The sequence below is a fragment of the Maniola jurtina genome, chromosome 13 (assembly GCF_905333055.1).
Source record: "Maniola jurtina chromosome 13, ilManJurt1.1, whole genome shotgun sequence".
NCBI lineage: Eukaryota > Metazoa > Arthropoda > Insecta > Lepidoptera > Nymphalidae > Maniola > Maniola jurtina.
The window spans coordinates 13,749,082-13,768,339 of record NC_060041.1 but is presented as its reverse complement, the minus strand read 5'-3'; the positions used below and the strand labels follow the sequence as shown (position 1 = coordinate 13,768,339).

The window sequence follows — 19,258 nt, the reverse complement described above, 5'->3', positions numbered from 1 at the left end:
GGCTGGCTCATATTTTGCGCAACAGAAGACTCCTGACTGTCCAGCGTTGAAATTTTTTTTTCTTTATTTTTTTTTAAATTATATAGACTAGAGCTTGGCTGCAATCAGACCTGCCAGCAAGTGATGATGCAGCCTAAGATAGAGCGCGCTTGCCTAGAAGTTGCCTATTCACTCTTGACTTGAAGGTACCCATAATATTATAGGTGGAAGGGAAAACTGACGCCGGAAGGGCGTTCTATATCCTAGCGGTTCGAATTAGGAAAGAGGAAGCAAATCATTTCGTACGTGTTCGAGGAATTTCGACTACGTATGGATGCCTTGACGATGCTTGGCCAGCCAGTATTCATGGCACCCGGGGCACCATTGCACGCGGGCATGATTTGTATAGTAATTAGATATGCGAGCTTTAAGTGTTATTGTAATATTTTCAATTAAAAAAAAAGATAATAATACTTATGATTTCCAGTGTGTAACAACCCTTACAGTTGAAATGACAATGACAATTTGTAAACATTAACCGCTTTAAAATGAATTGTAGCGTAAAACTCCTCAAAGTTAACATTATTTATGGTCTGCAAATGCGAAAGAATGAATTTTACAAAAAAACATCATTAATAAAACGCCGACCATTATCAAAACATCGATAAATTATCTGACAATTGAATTCGCGCGTTTTTTAATGTCAAATTAGCCCGCCATTTCGACGATTGTCAACCTCCTTTGTTCTTTTTGTGTGCGTTCACGCGTTCATACGGTTTTTTTTTTAATAAGAAGGGGTGAGCATTAAGCACAATGTTTATTTTGGGGTCTGGGATTTTGCCGGCCTTTTTAATCTAATACTTCTATTTGCCTCTTTGCGTGTTACTTTTAGGCATTAGAACCACCGCATGGAATCCACAAAAAAGTCTAAGTTAAATGAAAAGCTTGAAAAAAATATTTATAACTAGAAAAATTGTAACTGGTTGCTTGAGATAGCTTATTAATTTTTATGCCATTTTATTTAAGGTGGAAGCGACGGGCCTGCCCGCAAAATTCAAATTTAATTTGGTTTTTCGCAATTTGTAAACTAATACGACAACGTAGGCTTATGGTATTTTAATTGCGACGATGGCAGTATCATTCTCACAGGTTTATATAAAGATCTTCACTTGAAAGGGTCCGGTTTAAGAAATTAATTCTTGTATCGACTAATGTGTGAGAATAGTCGATACTAGAATTAATTTCTGCGATGAGGGGCATGCCCCTTAATCATTAACTAGTCGACCAGCAGAATTAGCAAAACTAAATTGACAGATCTGCTATTTTCCGCAGGGAGCAATACCTATAAGTACAGTGGACCCCCGGTAATCCGGCCCCTGTCTAATCCGGCACCCCCTGTAATCCGACAAGTCTATTTTATTATTGAACTAGCTGATGCCCGCGACTTCGTTCGAGTGGATGTAAGTTTTTTAAAAATCCCGTGGGAACACTAATTTTCCGGGATAAAAAGTAGCCTATGTGTTAATCCAGGGTATAATCCATCTTCAATCTTAATTTCAGCCCAATCCGTTTAGTAGTTTTTTGCGTGAAGGAGTAACCAACATAGTTACACACACATACATATACACATACACACAAATTTTCCCCTTTAGTGTGATGTGATGTGATTTACTTTTGACATGTAACATAGTGAAGTACTACCTATGACTTGAATTTCAGAGTAGGCATGTATAACAAAGAATCTTATCGTTGGATCTTTAATTTGTCGGATTACAAGGTATTCTTTTGTAAAAAACGCCGGTCTATAGGGGTTCTTACGCAGTACTCTATAATCCGACAAATTCGATAGTCCGACAATGCCCTGCAAAACGTTTGTCGGATTACCGGGGGTCCACTGTATATCATTATTCATTACCATATAGCAGCAATATCATTTTAGTTTACGGTTTAGTTCAGAATCGTGTTCAACAGAACTAGCCACAATGACGACTACAAGTTGCCTAGTTAGTGCTTTTTAAAAACTACCCTAACTTCATCATCGAATCTGGGTCCTGGGATGGGCTTAGTGAAACAACTTTATCTCCATGCTGCCGATCTCAAGGTACCTAAATACATCTTTCAAAATTCGAATTTTAGAACTCTCATACTTGCTAAATAGTATTTTTTTAAGAACTTAATCAATGGATGATCAAAGGTTTATCATGGATTATTTCGTCTGTGTTGGCGTCTGCTGGCGCGCGTTCTGTGCCTTTTTGGAGTGTTTTTTTTTTGGAAGTGACTGGTTTTTGTGTTATTGCTGGTGTTCCTGACTGGGAGGTGCTCTGGAGGGTACCGCGCGTGCGTCGGCGGGCGCCGGCACGGACGAAGTCCATACTTATACAAATAGTTTCCCTAACTTGTAAATGACTACAAACTTGACATTGGCTAATCAGTGTAAAGCCAGACGAGAAAAAAAAAAGGTTTATCATGACGACTTAATTTTATTTACTGAGACACTTTAGGCAAATCTACTTCATAAGTACATTGCGTGTGGCCTTTTACAAGCGCTCGAAGGCCTTTTTGGATTTGCGCAGTTTTTGCTCGAGTTACATAATCCCGAAAAGAATTCAATTCAATTGCTTTTTAAAGTTTTTAATTTTTTACGCGCGTCGACGTGAGAACGTACTTTTTTACGCCATTTTAAATAATGGCTTCAAAATTTTATCCGCTTCGGTGATAGTAGGTATTTTGTAACATTTAGACTGGTGCTGATTCTGTTGTCGTTCTCTAAACTAAATTTAGAGTAACTGCATCTTTTTCCTTTCAATATTGCTAAAAAAGAACGGAAAATTAATTTTAAAGATTTTAAATTTTAGTGTAGATAGCCTTTTAACAATAGGCTCGCAACCATACCTCGCAACTGGCAGCTAAAGGCACGAGGTTTGACAGTTCTAAATTAAATTTAAATTTGTCAAATTGTGTCTGTCCTTTTCTTATTACATTAAAGTAAGAAGAGGATGCGAATAATCTAAGTTGTGCTCAGAATCCCCTAACTTACCGTCAGACTAATTAATAGGTATTAAATACGATTGGTATTAATTTCACCCGTAAGTAAGTATTATCTTGAAAATGGTTTAAAATAGAGGTACCTATCGGGAAAATGTAATACTTACAGTTCAATATAATACAGTAGGTTAAATTGAATGTCTGTAGAGTCGTTACGCTATAACATAACTACTGCTACACTGAGTGTTAACTATTTAGATGCGGTAAATTCAATTGTTCATTAATGTTCTCCTGATGGTCGAATTTCGGCCAGGATGTCTAATTTTGATGACTTCTTTGGCGTAGTGGTGAGGGCTTTGGTCTCTTTTTTTTTTCTTCTCTCGTCTGGCTTTACACTGATTAGCCAATGTCAAGTTTGTAGTTATTTGTAACAAGTTAGGGGAAACTATACAAGTATGGACCCCGTCTGTGCCGGCGCTCGCCGACATACACACGGCACCCCCTTAGAACGCTCTCCAGTCAGTTTTAACAAAAAAAAAAACAATCCAAAAAGGCAGAGCACGCCCGCCAGCTAACACCAACACAGACGAAGTCGGCTTTGGTCTCGTAAGTGGGAGGTTCCAGGTTCGATTTCCGGTTTTCTCCGGATATGTTTTCGGTAATGGTAATGTAGAAATTTATAATTGGACTTTGTCTGTGTCGGTGTTAGCTGGCGGGCGTGCTCTTCCTTTTTGGAGTGTTTTTTTTGTTAAATCTGACTGGAAAGCGCTCTAAAGGGGTGCCGTGCGTATGTCGGTGAGTGCCGGCACAGACGAGGTCCATACTTGTATATTTTAACTAACTTGTTACAAATAGTTACAAACTTGACATTGGCTAATCTTTGTAAAGCCAGAAGAGAGAGAGAAAAAAAAAAAAAATTATAATTTCTACATTATCTATGGTTTGGTCTGGTGGGAGGCTTCGGCTGTGGTATTCTAATGAGTAGCAGGGAGCCGCTGGATCCAGATGGCGAAGGCGAAAAACCGCGGCCTGTGGAAGTTCCTACAAGAGACTTACAGCTGTTGACGATGAAGACTAAAATTAGGCTGAGACCTTTTTTCAGGTTGTGCCACACACGCTGTGTTTTGACGCTTATCGTCTGCTTGAGGCATTAGGTTAAACACCTAAGAGGCGGAGGCGCCGTACGCCGGGTTGGCCTACCTGTACGTAAAACTGACAAGGCATGTGTGGTACAATTTCTAAATAAACGTTTTCTTTCAGCAAGCGCAAATTTAGTAGGTACCTACGGTAGTTGCCTACTTTAATTTGATTTTCTGTATTTTTGAGCATTTTTGTCGGTAGGCGAGATGCACATAGTTGCCACATCCTCGCGGCGCGTCTCCCGTGTCGGCCATCAATACACACGCAGACAGGCGGAGTGTAGTGCTTGTAAACATGCCGCTTCACATGCACGGGGCCGCACTCAGGCGAGACTGATGCTGCTTTTCTACTAGGACCTGTGTGAGCTCTCTGATCTGTATAAACACTAGGTATGCGTAGCGAAGGATATTGTACCTATTATGTATGGAATCAAATATTAGGATCGCTTCATTTAAGGTTCCGTATCGTTCCCGAAGGGTGCCAACGGAACTCTATTACTAAGCGTCCGGTCTGTCCGGTCGTCCGTTTGTCTATCTGTCATAGTAAAATGTTTTTGCTCAACGTTGGAACACCCTTACGGCGTCTGTGTTTCCTGCCATGTATAACTGAGGTACCTACCTACTTTCAGGGCAATAGTACCTAATTAGACATCATCTATACAAGCGCGCTCTAACTTAAATCTCATCATTGCTATTCCTTGTCGTCAAGCGCTAGCCTATCCTGCAATAAAATAAAAACGGTATGTTAGATGGAAAGGTGAAGACAAAGGATGCATTGGATTGAGCAGAAAGCTGGATGAAATGAGAAGGACAAAACAGACTCATTTTGAAAAACCTGGAAGAGGCCTATGCGTCAGAAGACGCGTTGATCGGAAAGGAACTAAATTGCGAGATTTGAGTTAATTGTTATGTAAATTCAGCAATAAAGGCTTTATTTATTTAGTTATTTTATTTATTTATTTTATGTTAGATAAGCAGTGATGAGACGTAGGGCAACCCATCGTCTGAATCCGGCCCTGTCTCCTCTTAAACTGCAAAGATATTATATTTCGCAGCAATTTGCTAACATTCGATACTACTCCACTCGCATGTAACAGTCGTGTATAAATGGACTTTTATTTACTTCAATGCGAAATCAATAAAATATACCTAAGAGTCATTAGATTCAAATACTTTTAACCAATTTTCTTTCTCAAAACCTGTTTTGGTTGAAAGAAAAATTGGTAATTATACCTATTCAATTAATCAATCAGCCTGTTTGCGTCCACTGCTGGACATAGGCCTTCCCGAGAGCGCGCCACCACACACGATCCTCCGCCTTCCTCATCCATCCACTTCCCGCTATCTCTTAAGGTCGTCAGTCCAGCGGGTTGGAGGTGGTCCCACACTGCGCTTGCTGATACGCGGTCTCCACTCCAGAACACGTCTGCCCCAGCGGCCATCAGTTGCGCGGCAGACATGATTCATTTTCCAACTATACGAGTTCATCTAGTAGGTAGGTATATTATACTTACATTTTAAAAATTATGTCGCTTACTGCCAATATGATATCTTCGGCAGATTTATAAGAGGCAGATATTATAAGACTGTACGTTTGTCTGTTTGAAAGGTTCATTTCATGTTCTTTAGGTTAGGTATAATATTAATTTATTGTACGACTTTTTTTTTTTCAATGCACGTTGTGACTGCCCGTAAATGGAGTTGTATGAGATCTTTAGAACTTAAGGGACAACATGTTATGTAATTTAAGTGTGTATTTCTGTGGGTGAACCGCCCACAAATAACCGTAACAAATAAAAATAAATAAAGCGTTAAACTGGTCTGGGTCTTATTTATCAAATTGTTTTGAGGAATTTCAGCGGCACATAGTGGCCGCTAAATCATTTACGAAGCCCACATGAATTGTTTGTATGAAAAAAGATTTCGACGAATTGAGAACCTCCTCCTTTTTTAGAAGTCGGTTAAAAAAGGGATGGTTTTGCTTCTGATTCGTAACACGATATTCGACACTGGACACTCAGTAAAGTGCTCAGCAAATATAGGGGTCAGTTATTTTTAACCTATTACACAATATCAATAGTCTACCTAATGCCGTAACAAAAAGGCCGTAAGGGTAAAGAGAAACTGAGGGTCCTAGGACTTATCCCTTAAATAAGGAATTAATATCATGCATATTAAATGATGGCTAAAGAAATACCATTGCAGGGTTAGTAACCCCGGAACAGTCATATAAACAGATGAAAGGCGCACAGATAAGATAATGTGCGAGTGCTTTTGACAGCCGGGAACGAGGACGTCTTTACTTCACCCCGTTCTTTATGTAATACCTTCCTACCCCCATACCTACCGCATATCGCGGATCCAGATACCGGCATTTTGAATTTTTGAACAGAAAACCTTCAGGCGAATTGTTGTGATTTTGTAAAAAACAAAAAATTACCCGTCTTTTTCATCTTCCGACTTCCAAGAGCAACTTCTGTTTCTTTCAGACTCTTCTCAGTAGAATTTTCTTTCCTAACCGTTTGGTAGAGTTTTTACCCGACTGCGGCAAAGCCAAAAGGAAGGGTTATGATTTTAGCAGTCTATGTATGTATATATGTGTGTATGTATGTATGTATAAGGGTATGTATGTGGGAATGTATGTTTGTATCCAGATTCTATGTGTTCCACCGTAGCGTCTGAACTATTGGGCCGATTTTGATGAATGAGGTGTCAATCGTTTCGTCGTAAAGGTCCGGGTGACATGGACTACATTTTATACGAAAAAAATTGACCTCACGTATACCTACATGGAAAAGTGGGGGCCTCCAATTTTTTTTTTGTTATTGTATCGAGTGGGATGTCAAATGAAAGAGGAGAAAATTCTGAGTTCATAAATATAAATGTACTACAACATTAAAATATACCAAGCGACAGAAAAACAATTTTACTATAATATTTCAGCGTTTATTAAGACGATCGCAGGGGGTTTTAGTTATCAACTACTACTGTTTCTTTCCAGCTCTTCTCTGTAGAATCTCCTTTCCTAACTGTTTGGTAGAGTGTTGACATAAGTATTAGGTATCACAAGTGGCACATACGTGAAGTAAATACATTTATTTCATTGTTTTCATTTCGAAAATCCTCAATCTGTTTTTTCTTTCGACTTCCAACAACCTACCTAGTTATTTTTTTAAATCCATAGGTAGGTACATTAGTTGAGTCAAATGCGGAAGGATTTGCTAGTCTATAATATATAGTGGATTTTTAATATTAAGAGTTGGGTTTACTGGAAAATCCTAGGATTTACTGGAGTTCGAGCTTTTACAGTAACATAGCTGGTTAAAGCAAAGTAGGAAGCGTGCCCATGACCGCGCCTCGGGCCACGTCAATCATGGAGCTTCCAATTTGCCTAAATACTGTAAATCGTAATAGGTAATCGTTTCTGTTTGCGACGGACGGACGGTTTGTTTTTGTTTGGAAATATTGAATACATTCACTGAATTATTACCTGAATAATTGTTTGAATAAGACTCGATCCCACAACTGACGGTCTCGAGTTTTACGTCTAAGGTCTACGTCTTTAGGTATGTATCGTCATTTGTCATGAGCAAATAAGTACAGACAACAGTATAATACTTAGGTAATAGGTACTTATATGTTTTATGTCCACAGTTGGACAATTGGTATCTTGCAAGGATTGCCACCAAACGCGATGCCTATCTAAGTGCATGTCGTCAGGTAATATTACAGTCTGTAGTCCTTACCTCTGCTCCGACCTTGTATTTCATATAACTTCACAGTGGGTCAAAATCGCCACGCTGATTAATTTTAATTATGGGTATAAATTTAAATTCCAAGTGGATTCAAAGCAAAGCTACACTTTTGAAATTTCAACAATATACTGCCATCTATCGGGTGGTAGCCGTAAAATTTAATGAGCGCCATCTATTACGGAGTAGAGGAAGTATTTGGTAAGACTTAAAAATGAACGAGACTAGATGACGCTTAAAACTACACTTCTTTTTTTTGTAGAATTAATTTTCACGAGACAAGACTTTCAAGGCCAGCATTATCATATTTTTTTTTCAGTTGCATACTTGTTTTAGTATGAAGCGCCTCTTAAGCTGGAAGCGCAACACCTAAGCGCCCAACTTAAGATCATGTAAATGATAAAAGAGCGTGGATTTGGCCTGCAGCTCGCTCCAGCATTGCGTGGGTGGGACTTCAATTATCACTTCTATACAAGGCCTAATAGTGTATATCAAGTCTTTGAAAGAGCAACCGCCGAGTTTCTTATTGGTTCTTCTCGGTAGAAAAGGCATTCCAAACCAGTGGTAGACGCATATAACGATTCAAAAGTACTTGTTAAAGTTTAGTAATACATATTTTTTAAATCTTGCTCTTTTTCGATCCAGTATTTCAACAATTTGTAAAAAAAAAATCTTCCAATTTTTATTTACGAAATAAAAAATACACATTCACTTTGGTAAGCGGCATTTAATTACAAAAAAAAAGAACATACAAAAATGATTAACATTAAAAAATATCACTAGAAAAACTTACAACTTAAGTCCTAGAATAAAAAACGTGATGTAAAACCTACATTAGGTACATTCAAATCTCTGGTAACACATTATTTCTATTTTATGGAAAGTCCATCACAGCCTAAAGGCATCCTTAACAGCTAAATTATAGTACAGTGTACCCCCTGTAATCCGGCCCCTGCCTTATCCGGCACCCCCTGTAATCCGACATCCAAATTTGACTTACATAGTGAAGTATGATTTGTACTTCAGAGTATGTATAACATATAGAATCTTATCATTGGATCTATAATTTGTCGGATTACAAGGTACTCTTTTGTAAAAAATTCCGGACTATAGGGGGTCTTAGGCAGTACTGTATAATACGACAAATTCGATAGTTCGACAATGTCCTGCAAAACGTTTGTCGGATTACCGGGGATCCATTGTATGTGGGCATAGGTCCAAGCCAAGATCCCATGGGAGTTCTCTACACCTTTCCTACATACAGGGACGGACCGTGGGTGTTAAAACTTATATCTCTATTTATGGAGAGAACTGATTATTTACTAATGTACATGGATTTAGTCGATAATCGATTGACCGCAAGACGTCGGGCGAGTTTCCATCCTTATGTCGTCGACATTCCATCTACACGAAACGTTTTGCGTCATCATTCCTCATGGCTAAGATTTGGAATACTCTTCCGCGATCTGTTTCCTACCAATTACAATTCGGGTATCTTTAAAACAAGAGTGAATAGGCACCTTCTAGGTAAACGCGTCCTATCTTAAGCCACATCATCACTTTTCATCAGGTGTGATTGTGGTCAAGCGCTTGCCTATAATGAATTTAAAAAAAAAAAGTAGTTTGATATTGTTGTCCGACCTTGTGATGGTACTTTCTTTTAGTTTACAATTTACAATACAGTCCATTTTGTCTTAAATGGGGGCCCTTTATACCCATGGGGCCCGGGGCTGCAGTCCAAAAAGTCCTTATATAGATCCGGCCCTGTCTACATAGTATCAAAGTCACTTCCCGCCATCTGTCCGTCTGTATACTTAAGGCGCACTAAACGGGCCTAACGGTCCAAGATAGTTTAATAAGTTACATTGCTAATAGTACATGATCTACATTCTACATATTGTAACGTTTGTTTTTTAAAAAAGCGCAACTGCTGAATTTCTTGCCAACCCCCCTCAGTAGAATTTTCTTTCCGAATTGGTGGTAGTCTTGACATATCATAAGCGGCGCAGACTGAAAATCATTTAATTTCACAAAAAAAGAGCTTTTTAAACTATAATTGATTATTGATAAGTATTGTAAACTTAGAAATCATACAATCTTCATATTGCCATTGAATCATTTTTCTTTTTATGGCACTAAAATGTTTAGATTTAGGAGTACCAACATTAAAAACGTGAGTAATTTTTTCACAGTTTTCGGATTTTTTTCTTTACTTGTGCTTTAAGACATTGGGTACCAGCCTTTCATGATTATAGGTCAATGGGAAGTACCCTATAGATTTTTATTCCCCCAAATTGACCAACACGACAGACAACAAAGTGATCCTATAAGGGTTACTTTTTTCCTTTCTAGGTACGGAATCCCAAAAAAACGTGAAAAACTATTTTGAATGAGAACTTAAAAATAACACACAAGTATGCAAGTATTATGTAAGTACAAAAAAATTAAAATATCTACATGACTAAACGCGTCTTAGCCTACTAATAGGAAGATTTCAAACTACCTACCCACATTTTAGGTTGTAGTTTTAAAATGTTTTTAATATGGGACCATCCATTAATTATGTTACACACACAGAAATTAGAACCTTGTTATTGTATAAGAGTACTTAATTTCATAGCTTTACAATTTACGAGTAATTTAGGTTGATTTGCATAATTTATAATCATTTAGCTTGATTGCATGATATAGATATGATCTTTTGAATTATTTTTGTACACTTTTCTATGAGTTGCTCACAAGGGCACTACTCCAACATTACGAAACATTAATTTCATTTCTAATATCTTTTCGATTTCAACAACAGATTTTATTTCTATCAATAATAAAACAATACCTTTATTATTTCAGTTGAAATATCCCAGTTAAGCGTAACTTGGGAACACAAAATCAAAAAAATTGGACAAATGCGAGTCTGACTAGCACACGAAATGTTCCATAGCATTGACCAAGAAATAACACTTTTATTTTTTTTAATTTTCATGGCAGCCATTTAGAAGTTTTAATTATTTGTTGTTAAAGGGGCAATAGAAATACACATTCTGTGAAAATTTCAACTCTCTACCTATTACGGTTCACGAGTTACAGTCCACTGACAGACAGACGTACATGGATGGGATGGTCATTTGAAAGCAAGACTGCACCATTCTTTTTATGTTATTAAAACATTATATTTTACAAGTAACATAATTAATGTAGGGAACTTTTGCACCTTTTCATTAAAAAGTACTATTAATAGTTTCAGGCTTCGATTCCTGAAAACACTTATATTTACTTACATCATTAAAATTTAAAATTAAAAAAAAACATCACTAGATTCACGTTATGTACAAAAAGAAAAAAAGTCATGCAATTCAAAAAAAGTTAATGTTCCAGCACTATTTTCACTTATTTTCAAATAGAATCTTTTACACACTTACGAAAAACGGACACGTGTTCATTGTTAGTCAAATGACCATTTTTCATCAGGTTCAAACCGTGATCATCACTGTGATGATCATGAGTTGCTTCACTATGATGATCGTGAGCTATTTCACTGTGATGATCATGAGCTATTTCACTGTGATGATCATGAGCTATTTCACTGTGATGATCATGAGCTATTTCACTGTGATGATCATGAGCTATTTCACTGTGATGATCATGAGCTATTTCACTGTGATGATCATGAGTTATTTCACTGTGATGATCATGACCTACTTCACTGTGATGATCAGTTATAACAGTTTTAGTATCACAAACACTTTTCATCAAATTGAGACCACAGTCTAAATTGTCCTGACACTCGGCATCAACATGTTTATACTGCATATGTTTTTCTAGACTGGATTTCTGAACGCATCTGTACGGACAGAGCGGACATTTGACTGATTTCTGTCTCGGCTTGTACGGTTTAACTTGGGTTTTGATATCAATTTTGTCCCCATCTTTTTCGTTCATGTGCCTTTGCTTATGTTTGGTCAAGTTTGCCTTTTGCACGCATCTATAATTGCACAGATCGCAGCTAAACGGTTTCTGATCGGTGTGCAAATACATATGTTTGACTAAGTTAGGTTTTTGCACCGTCCGGTAATCACAATATGGGCATGCGAACGGTTTATCGCCTGTGTGGGTGCGTTCATGAACTACTAAATTGTTCTTTTGTGCACAGCGATAGTCACAATATTGGCAACCGAATGGTTTTGCCTTCATGTGCACTAGAATATGTTTCGCTACATTGTTTTTTTGCCCGGATTTATATTCACAGAAAGTGCATGCATACGGTTTTTCACCGGTATGAGTGCGTTCATGGATTTTTAGTATCGCTGGAGATTGACATCGGTAGGCACATTGGCTGCAACTGAATTTCCCTTGCTTTTCTGCATCGGTACCATCTGCATTATCGCATAATTTCGCGTGTTGTTTCAGCACTCTTTTAGATGGGAATACTTCATTGCATTTGTAGCATATATACTCCCCTTTTATACTCATGGCTAGTTCTTCATTCAATTTACTATTGGAATCGTTTTCATTCTTCCCAACGATAACATAATCATTAGCATATTCGTAGTACATTTTATTCTGATCCGTAGGCTTCAGGTTTTCTTTAGGCTGCGCGGTTTTGGCATCTTTTTTTACGGAATCTTGACGTAACTTTTTCAAATCTTCCGTATAAGGGCTGGAGTTGTCGTATTGTCTGTGTACGACTAGATTTTGGGGATTTTCCGTTACGTAATTCTGTACGTAGTTTTGGGGGCGTGAATATAAGTCTATAGGGTTTAGAGCTGGTACTGATATATTATGGTTATTGTATACTGTATGTGTATATAATGAGTCCTGATGTATGTTGGTATTCGGTTGCGGGGTGGAGTGGTCCGAGTGTGGTGGGATTTCACCTGAAAAATTAAAAAAAGATGTTAATTTTTTAAATTATTTATTGTTATAGCGGCAATAGAAATACACATTCTATAAAAATTTCAACTCTCTATCTATTACGGTTCACGAGCACAGCCCGCTGGCAGTCAGGCAAGACAGGCTTAGCAATAGGGTTCCGTTTGCGCCCTTAGACTACGGAACCCAAAAAAGCGTTGATGGCTTAGTGGTTAAAGACTTCGGCTTCCTAATCGGGGGATCCACGATTCGTATCCCGGGAAATATTGTGTGGACAAGTAATATTTGACTAATTAGTAAAAATTTGACGTATCAAGGGTCGAACCCATGATTCCCCGAACAAAGACTAACGTCTTAGGGATGATTTATGCTAGACGGTAGCCTGAGCCGTGCCACATTCGAGGCACGTCCGACGCGCCGACGATCCACGGATTGCAATTTGTATGAAAAAACGTAACACGGACGAGGCTCAGAAGACTTGGACATGGCACGGTCTGCTGTGACCCCATAGGTACATTTTCCGATCTGTGTTCTCGGACGCGGCACGGTCTAGCATAGATCATCCCTTAATCACTATCTATCACCGCTTCACCATCAACCATCAGACATAATCTGATAAACTGGACAAAGTTTTTCGAAAGTATAAAGTATCCTATGGGGAGATATACCTATAGGCAACACTTATCTTAAGTTCAGCCAAAAATAAAACATAAACACACTAGAAGCTTGTTGTGAAAGTAGTTTTGCCTGTATACTTAAAAGGCATAGTACGTTTTATATGTCAAACATTCACGAAAATATACCTGTATCAGAGTGATCTATATGTATACGAATATAGTTAACTAGATGATACCTGCGACTTTGTTCGCGTGGATTTAGGTTTTAAAAATCCCGTGGGAACTTTTTTTAATCAGTCAAGGTAAGCCATGACTGCAATCTCACCTGGTGGTAAGTGATGATGCAGTCTAAGATGGAAGCGGACTAACCTGGAAGGGGTATGGCAGTTTTTATGAAACCCCATTACCCCTTAGTTTCTACGCGGCATCTTACCGGAACGCTAAATTGCTTGGTGGCACGGTTTTGCCTGTAAGGTGGTAACTAGCCACGGCCGAAGCCTCGAACCTGACAAAAGCTTTATAATTTTCCGGGATAACAAGTAATCTATGTCCAGGATGCAAACATCTACTAAGTGGATGATACACGCAACTTCAAATATATGAGTTTAGGTGTATAAAATATCCCGTGGGAACCGTGTCCCCGTGTCCTCCTTCCCTGGTATGATAGCTATGTCTATGCCAAACATCAAAATCGGTTATATGTTGAGCCATGAAAACTTAGCAGACAGACAGACATACTTTCGCATTTTTAATATTAGTATGGATAAGGATTACCTATATATTTTCGATAATTTTGGGCTTGAGTACAATAGCGACAAATGGCAAATGATCGCACTCAATCCTGTTGAAAAAAAAAAAAAAAAATATTTTTTGATATTTTTTTGACTCCTTTCGCCCTAATCGCCGAAAATTAAAATCTGGATACTGTATAAAACTTACTATAGGTAACAGTAATAATATGTAATACTCTTTGAGTCCTTGCACCAACAAGGTCACACCACTATTAAAAGCATTCTCTTCAGTTCTTTTTTTCAATTTCAGTAAGTATTAAAAGATTTGTATGCCATCATCATCAACCAACCGGCCCGCTATTGAGCATGGGTATTATCTCAGAATGAGTAAGATTTAGGCCACAGTCCACCACGCTGGCCAAATGTGGATTGGTAGACATTATGGCGAACTCTTAGGCATGCAGGTTTCCTCACGATGTTTTCCTTAGAGGTATTTATATTATTCCTCACGATGTTTTCCTTAGAGGTATTTACATTTATATTAAACTAGCCGATGCCCGCGACTTCGCCCGCGTGGATTTAGGTTTTTCGAAATCCCGTGGGAACTCTTTGATTTTCCGGGATAAAAAGTAGCCTATGTTCTAATCCAAGATATTATCTATCTCCATTCCGAATTTCAGCCAAATCCGTCCTGTAGTTTTTGCGTGAAGGAGTAACAAACATACACACACACACACACACATACAAACTTTCGCCTTTATAATATTAGTGTGATAGAAGATCTTCCTAAATTCTACGCTATTGGTCAAAACATACTGGACACAACGTCAGGTTGGTTTCGCCAGCCAGCTCCGACTGAATTGTAAAAAATACGGGATTTATTTACCCCGTATTTTTTCGCAATTACGGGTTGCAGTATTATCATACCTACAGGGTAACCCGTAAAATACGAGGCATCTGGCAATCCTAGCTGGTATCGACCTCCATAGACCCCGATTCCCGAATAGGTCGCCCTCCTATCTTTATCTAGTCTATTAGCATTGGGCAGAATTTGTGTGTATGTAAATTGTTATTTGTCTATAGACCAATTTTTGTGACAAATGCCGAAAAGTGACCTTCACATTGAAAAATATACATAATCGGACGTCGAACCCGGAACATTCACCACGAATAGACGAGCATCCGCACCTTTGTGCCATAAATGGTCACCAAAGTGTAATTATAATGGAGCCAATGGTAATTAATTGCTATCAAAACGTGATTTTTTTTTCACTTTTATCATAGTGTCAATAGGAGCTAGGGTTGTCAATTTATAAAATACTAGCCGATGCCCGCGACTTCGCCCGCGTGGATTTAGGTTTTTTGAAATCCCGTGGGAACTCTTTGATTTTCCGGGATAAAAAGTAGCCTATGTGCTAATTCAGGATATTATCTATCTCCATTCCAAATTTCAGCCAAATCCGTCCAGTAGTTTTTGCGTGAAGGAGTAACAAACATACACACACACACACACACACACACACACACACTCACACACATACAAACTTTCGCCTTTATAATATTAGTGTGAAGTACAGCTAGTAGAGAATATTTCTATTAAATTTTTAATAGAGATATTCTCTACTAGCTGAATTTCATGAATGCCCGCGACTTTTTTCTTGTGGATATAGGTTTTTAAAATCCCGTGGGAACTTATTGATTTTCCGGGATGAAAAGTAGCTTATGTGTTAATCCAGGGTATAATCAATTTCCATTCCAAAATTCAGCCAAATCCGTCCAGGTAGTTCTGCGTAAAAGAGTTAACAAACATCGAAAGAGTTAACATACATCCATTCATAGATGAACTAACTTTCGCGTTAGTCAGTTAATCGCCTTATCATAGTCCATATTTATAGCTAGTAATCGGCGATATGTGTGACTTTAGAAGAAGGCCTAGCGCGTGTGCCTCAGCGCCTTCTATATCTAAGAGCAAATACTGCGTCTGTAGTTTGTCATACTCATTTACCATAAAAAATGTGCCGTTTTCATTCTAACCACAAATCCATCGCGGCAATTTTATCACACGCGGTTGAAAAAAAAAAACGCGGGCAGTTTATTTTTTTAAATGAATCACAAAAGTAAACGTATTAGTAAAAGTATTTTTACAAGTAAAAAAGTAAAGATTTTAATCCACGACACTAACTACTCGGTCTCGGTACCATCTCGATAAAAGATGGCGGCTTCACGTTGATGATGAACGTTATTTTTGTCCGGAAACAGATCTGAGTTACTCTCAATCTAAAGAAGTAAAAAAAGTCTACAGAAGAACTCTAAAGAAGTTTCACCTCAAAATTGAGTGACAACCCTGGAAACATCATGAATATTTAGCGCCAAGTCTGAAAGGTCAGGTGTGAACAAGTTTCTAATATCACTGGTTTAATTATCTTGTATTTAGTAAAGGTCATGTTTTCACTCCGCCATAGAAATTGATGTTCAAAATATTATGATCTCGGGAATAAGATGTGACCTTTAGGTACAAGGTCACGTAGATCTTCGATTGCCTCTGTACTCCTGGTCATCGTCATCATCACAACCATCACCGGCCCACTGCTAACCACAGGTCTCCCAAAATGAGAAGAGTTCAGGCCATAGTCCAACTCACTGACCAAGCACAGATTATCAGACTTTTGAAAACATTTTGGAGAACTCTCAGGCATGCCAGGATTTCTTCATAGTTAAAGCAAGTTATAACTGTTAAATTTCTAGTACAATGTTCTATAGTTTTAGAAAATGTAATTAAATACTGAAATGTGAAATGTGTTTGTTTGTTGGTGCCCTTAAATTACAGTGCTAATTGCTATGGATTGACGTAATATAGTTAAACACCTGGAGAGTGGCATAGGCTATCTAATCTTGTGGGAAATTTAATTTCTCAGGATAAACCTGAAAAAATTTTCCTGCAACATTTTAAAATCAAAATCCACAAAGTCATGAGAATCAGTAGTAGTATTTAAAGTCAAAAACCTCACCATTCATTCCTGTATTGCTACTGCTCATTCCTTGATTGATATTATCATAAAAATAACCATCATCCTCTTGCTCCGACTTTATATGCATTGGCAACGGAAATAAATGTTCAGCTTGTTCCAAAACCCTTTGATCATGGAGTACATTCCCATTCAACAACCTTGAGTCCAACCTTGATGGCAATGGATCCAACCTTTGAGCCAACGACTGATCCAACCTTTGAGCTAATGTTTGATCAAACCTTTGATTTTGGTCAATTCTTTCCACAGCCTGATCCAATTTTAAAGCCATATGCTGCTCCAGCCTTTGTGATATATGCTGTTCTAATAAATTACTATCAACATTTTGACCCAACGGACTCCTCCGTGACTCTTCCTGATTCATAATAATATCTTGCTCTAAATTCTGTCGACTCAGATGTGTCAAATCAATTTCGTTGCCCAAATCATGAGATATTTCACGATTAATATTATGTGATAAATTGTTTATTCTATTCAAATTATGGGTCATTTCTGTGCTTAGGTTTCTACTTAGTTCTTGCTCTTGCAAATTCTGTATGTGAGCTAAACTATTCTGTAGTTCTAAATCATTGTTCAAGGTACGCGCCAGCATTATATTATCTACGTTTCTGGATAAGTTTTGGGTTAATAAGTCCTCGTGCCTTAAATTCTGTGAAAGGTCATTGGGCAGTCCGAGTATTTCCATATCCATTGCTAGGTTTTTTGGTAAATGGGTTGGTAGTTCGTTAAAATTTAAGGAGCGGGTCAAATGGTTGGTCTTCAGCATGAGTGTGGACATTTGTCGAGGTGATATGGGCAGTTGGAAGTTGTGTACGATGGTACTGGAGTTTAAGGAAGACTGGACGACAGCTTGGTGAAGTTGCTCCATTGATATTGTGTGTTGGTAATCTGTTGTGTCGATTTGATGTGACTTTTGTAACTGCAAAGAATAATCACAATCACAGACATCGTCATATTGGTAAAAGTTTTAACAAAAACTAAGCTGAACTTAAAAAGATTCAGACAAATTGAGAACCTCCTTGTTTTTTAAGTTGGTTAAAAAGAAATCTTACTAGTTTTAAGTGAATTTACTATGTGAAAGTTTGGATGTTGGTAACTGCTTCATGCTACAATGAATTAACCAATTGGCTGTTTGAAATTCAAAAGTGTTGTTTTTTATAGTAAGCAATATTTTTACTTTACTGAAATAGTTTTAACTTTAAATAGTAATAAAATAACACTTATTGTTTAAGAATTCACAAAATAAATTCTATTAATGAAACTATTTCTTCCAAATTCTCATTAGCAGGGTTTATTATTATTAAACCCATATTCGACAGTTTTTATACTTAATGATAACCATCTGACCTCCGCTCCGCCACTCTAAAACTTCTACTTGTACACTTGTGCTACCTAATCTTCTAATAACAAAGTTACATCATAGGATGGTAGGGTCATACTCATTGATCAGAAAAGATAAGATCTTATTGAAAATCGTTATGAAAATTAATGTATAATTAGTTACTAATAGGAAGAACTCTTCGAAAAAGGCCGAACAAGTTTAAGATTAAGCTATTTTATGAAAAACCAAAAGGCCTCAATAGTATATCAAAACAAGTTATAAGGACTCACGTTTTCCATGTAAATTTTGTAGTTCTCTTCATCCAGTATATTGCTTTCTTCTCGCTTCACGAAATCCATATTTATGGAGTAATTTTTGAATTATTTAATCGTAAAACTAATTTTTTTATAACGTTCAGTTCCTAACCTAACAATATTATTTACACTTGGTAATAACATAAAACCATCACATAAAGTTGTAGGAAAAAACCAAATGTTAGAGGGGTTACGAAATTACATGATTCGCGGATAAAGGTCAAGTTTATTCTTAAAACTAATAAAACAAAAAAGAATATTTTTTTACTCGCTTGACGTTATCGAGAAAGAAAGGAAGCTGGTCAAAGACAAAGTAGAAATTCCGTCAACGAACATCTGTCGCGATTAGTCTATGGATTATTTGTAAATAATGATAAAAATGATCAAATCACAAATAGGTAATTGATTTAGTAGTTACATATTTTTTCAATTTTAAAAATATTACATTACCCTATTATTGAAAGACTTTTGAAAAAATCTGAAAATGATCTGAAATATCGAATTGAGCGTGTGGTTTTTGCCTAT

General features: G+C 37.4%; 2 protein-coding genes across 4 annotated transcripts in view; both read right to left on the bottom strand.

Annotated features, from left to right (window-relative positions):
- LOC123871244 (uncharacterized protein C1orf198 homolog) overlaps positions 1-19,258 on the bottom strand; it is a 504,106-nt gene that overhangs the window by 474,198 nt on the left and 10,650 nt on the right. The gene's annotated exons all lie outside the window — the stretch shown is intronic.
- LOC123871231 (zinc finger protein 37 homolog) lies at positions 10,294-19,101 on the bottom strand. Of its 3 annotated transcripts, none has more exons than XM_045914913.1 (4): positions 18,710-19,099; positions 17,081-18,017; positions 11,553-12,729; positions 10,294-11,360 (listed from the first exon to the last, which is right to left on the bottom strand). In XM_045914913.1, the coding sequence occupies exons 1-4, from the start codon at positions 18,776-18,778 to the stop codon at positions 11,249-11,251; spliced, it is 2,295 nt and encodes a 764-aa protein (XP_045770869.1). In that variant the 5' UTR covers positions 18,779-19,099; the 3' UTR covers positions 10,294-11,248. The 3 variants fall into 3 exon arrangements, with proteins under 3 accessions (XP_045770869.1, XP_045770868.1, XP_045770867.1); XM_045914912.1 differs by having other exon boundaries at positions 10,294-11,382; positions 11,551-12,729; positions 18,710-19,098; XM_045914911.1 differs by having other exon boundaries at positions 10,294-12,729; positions 18,710-19,101.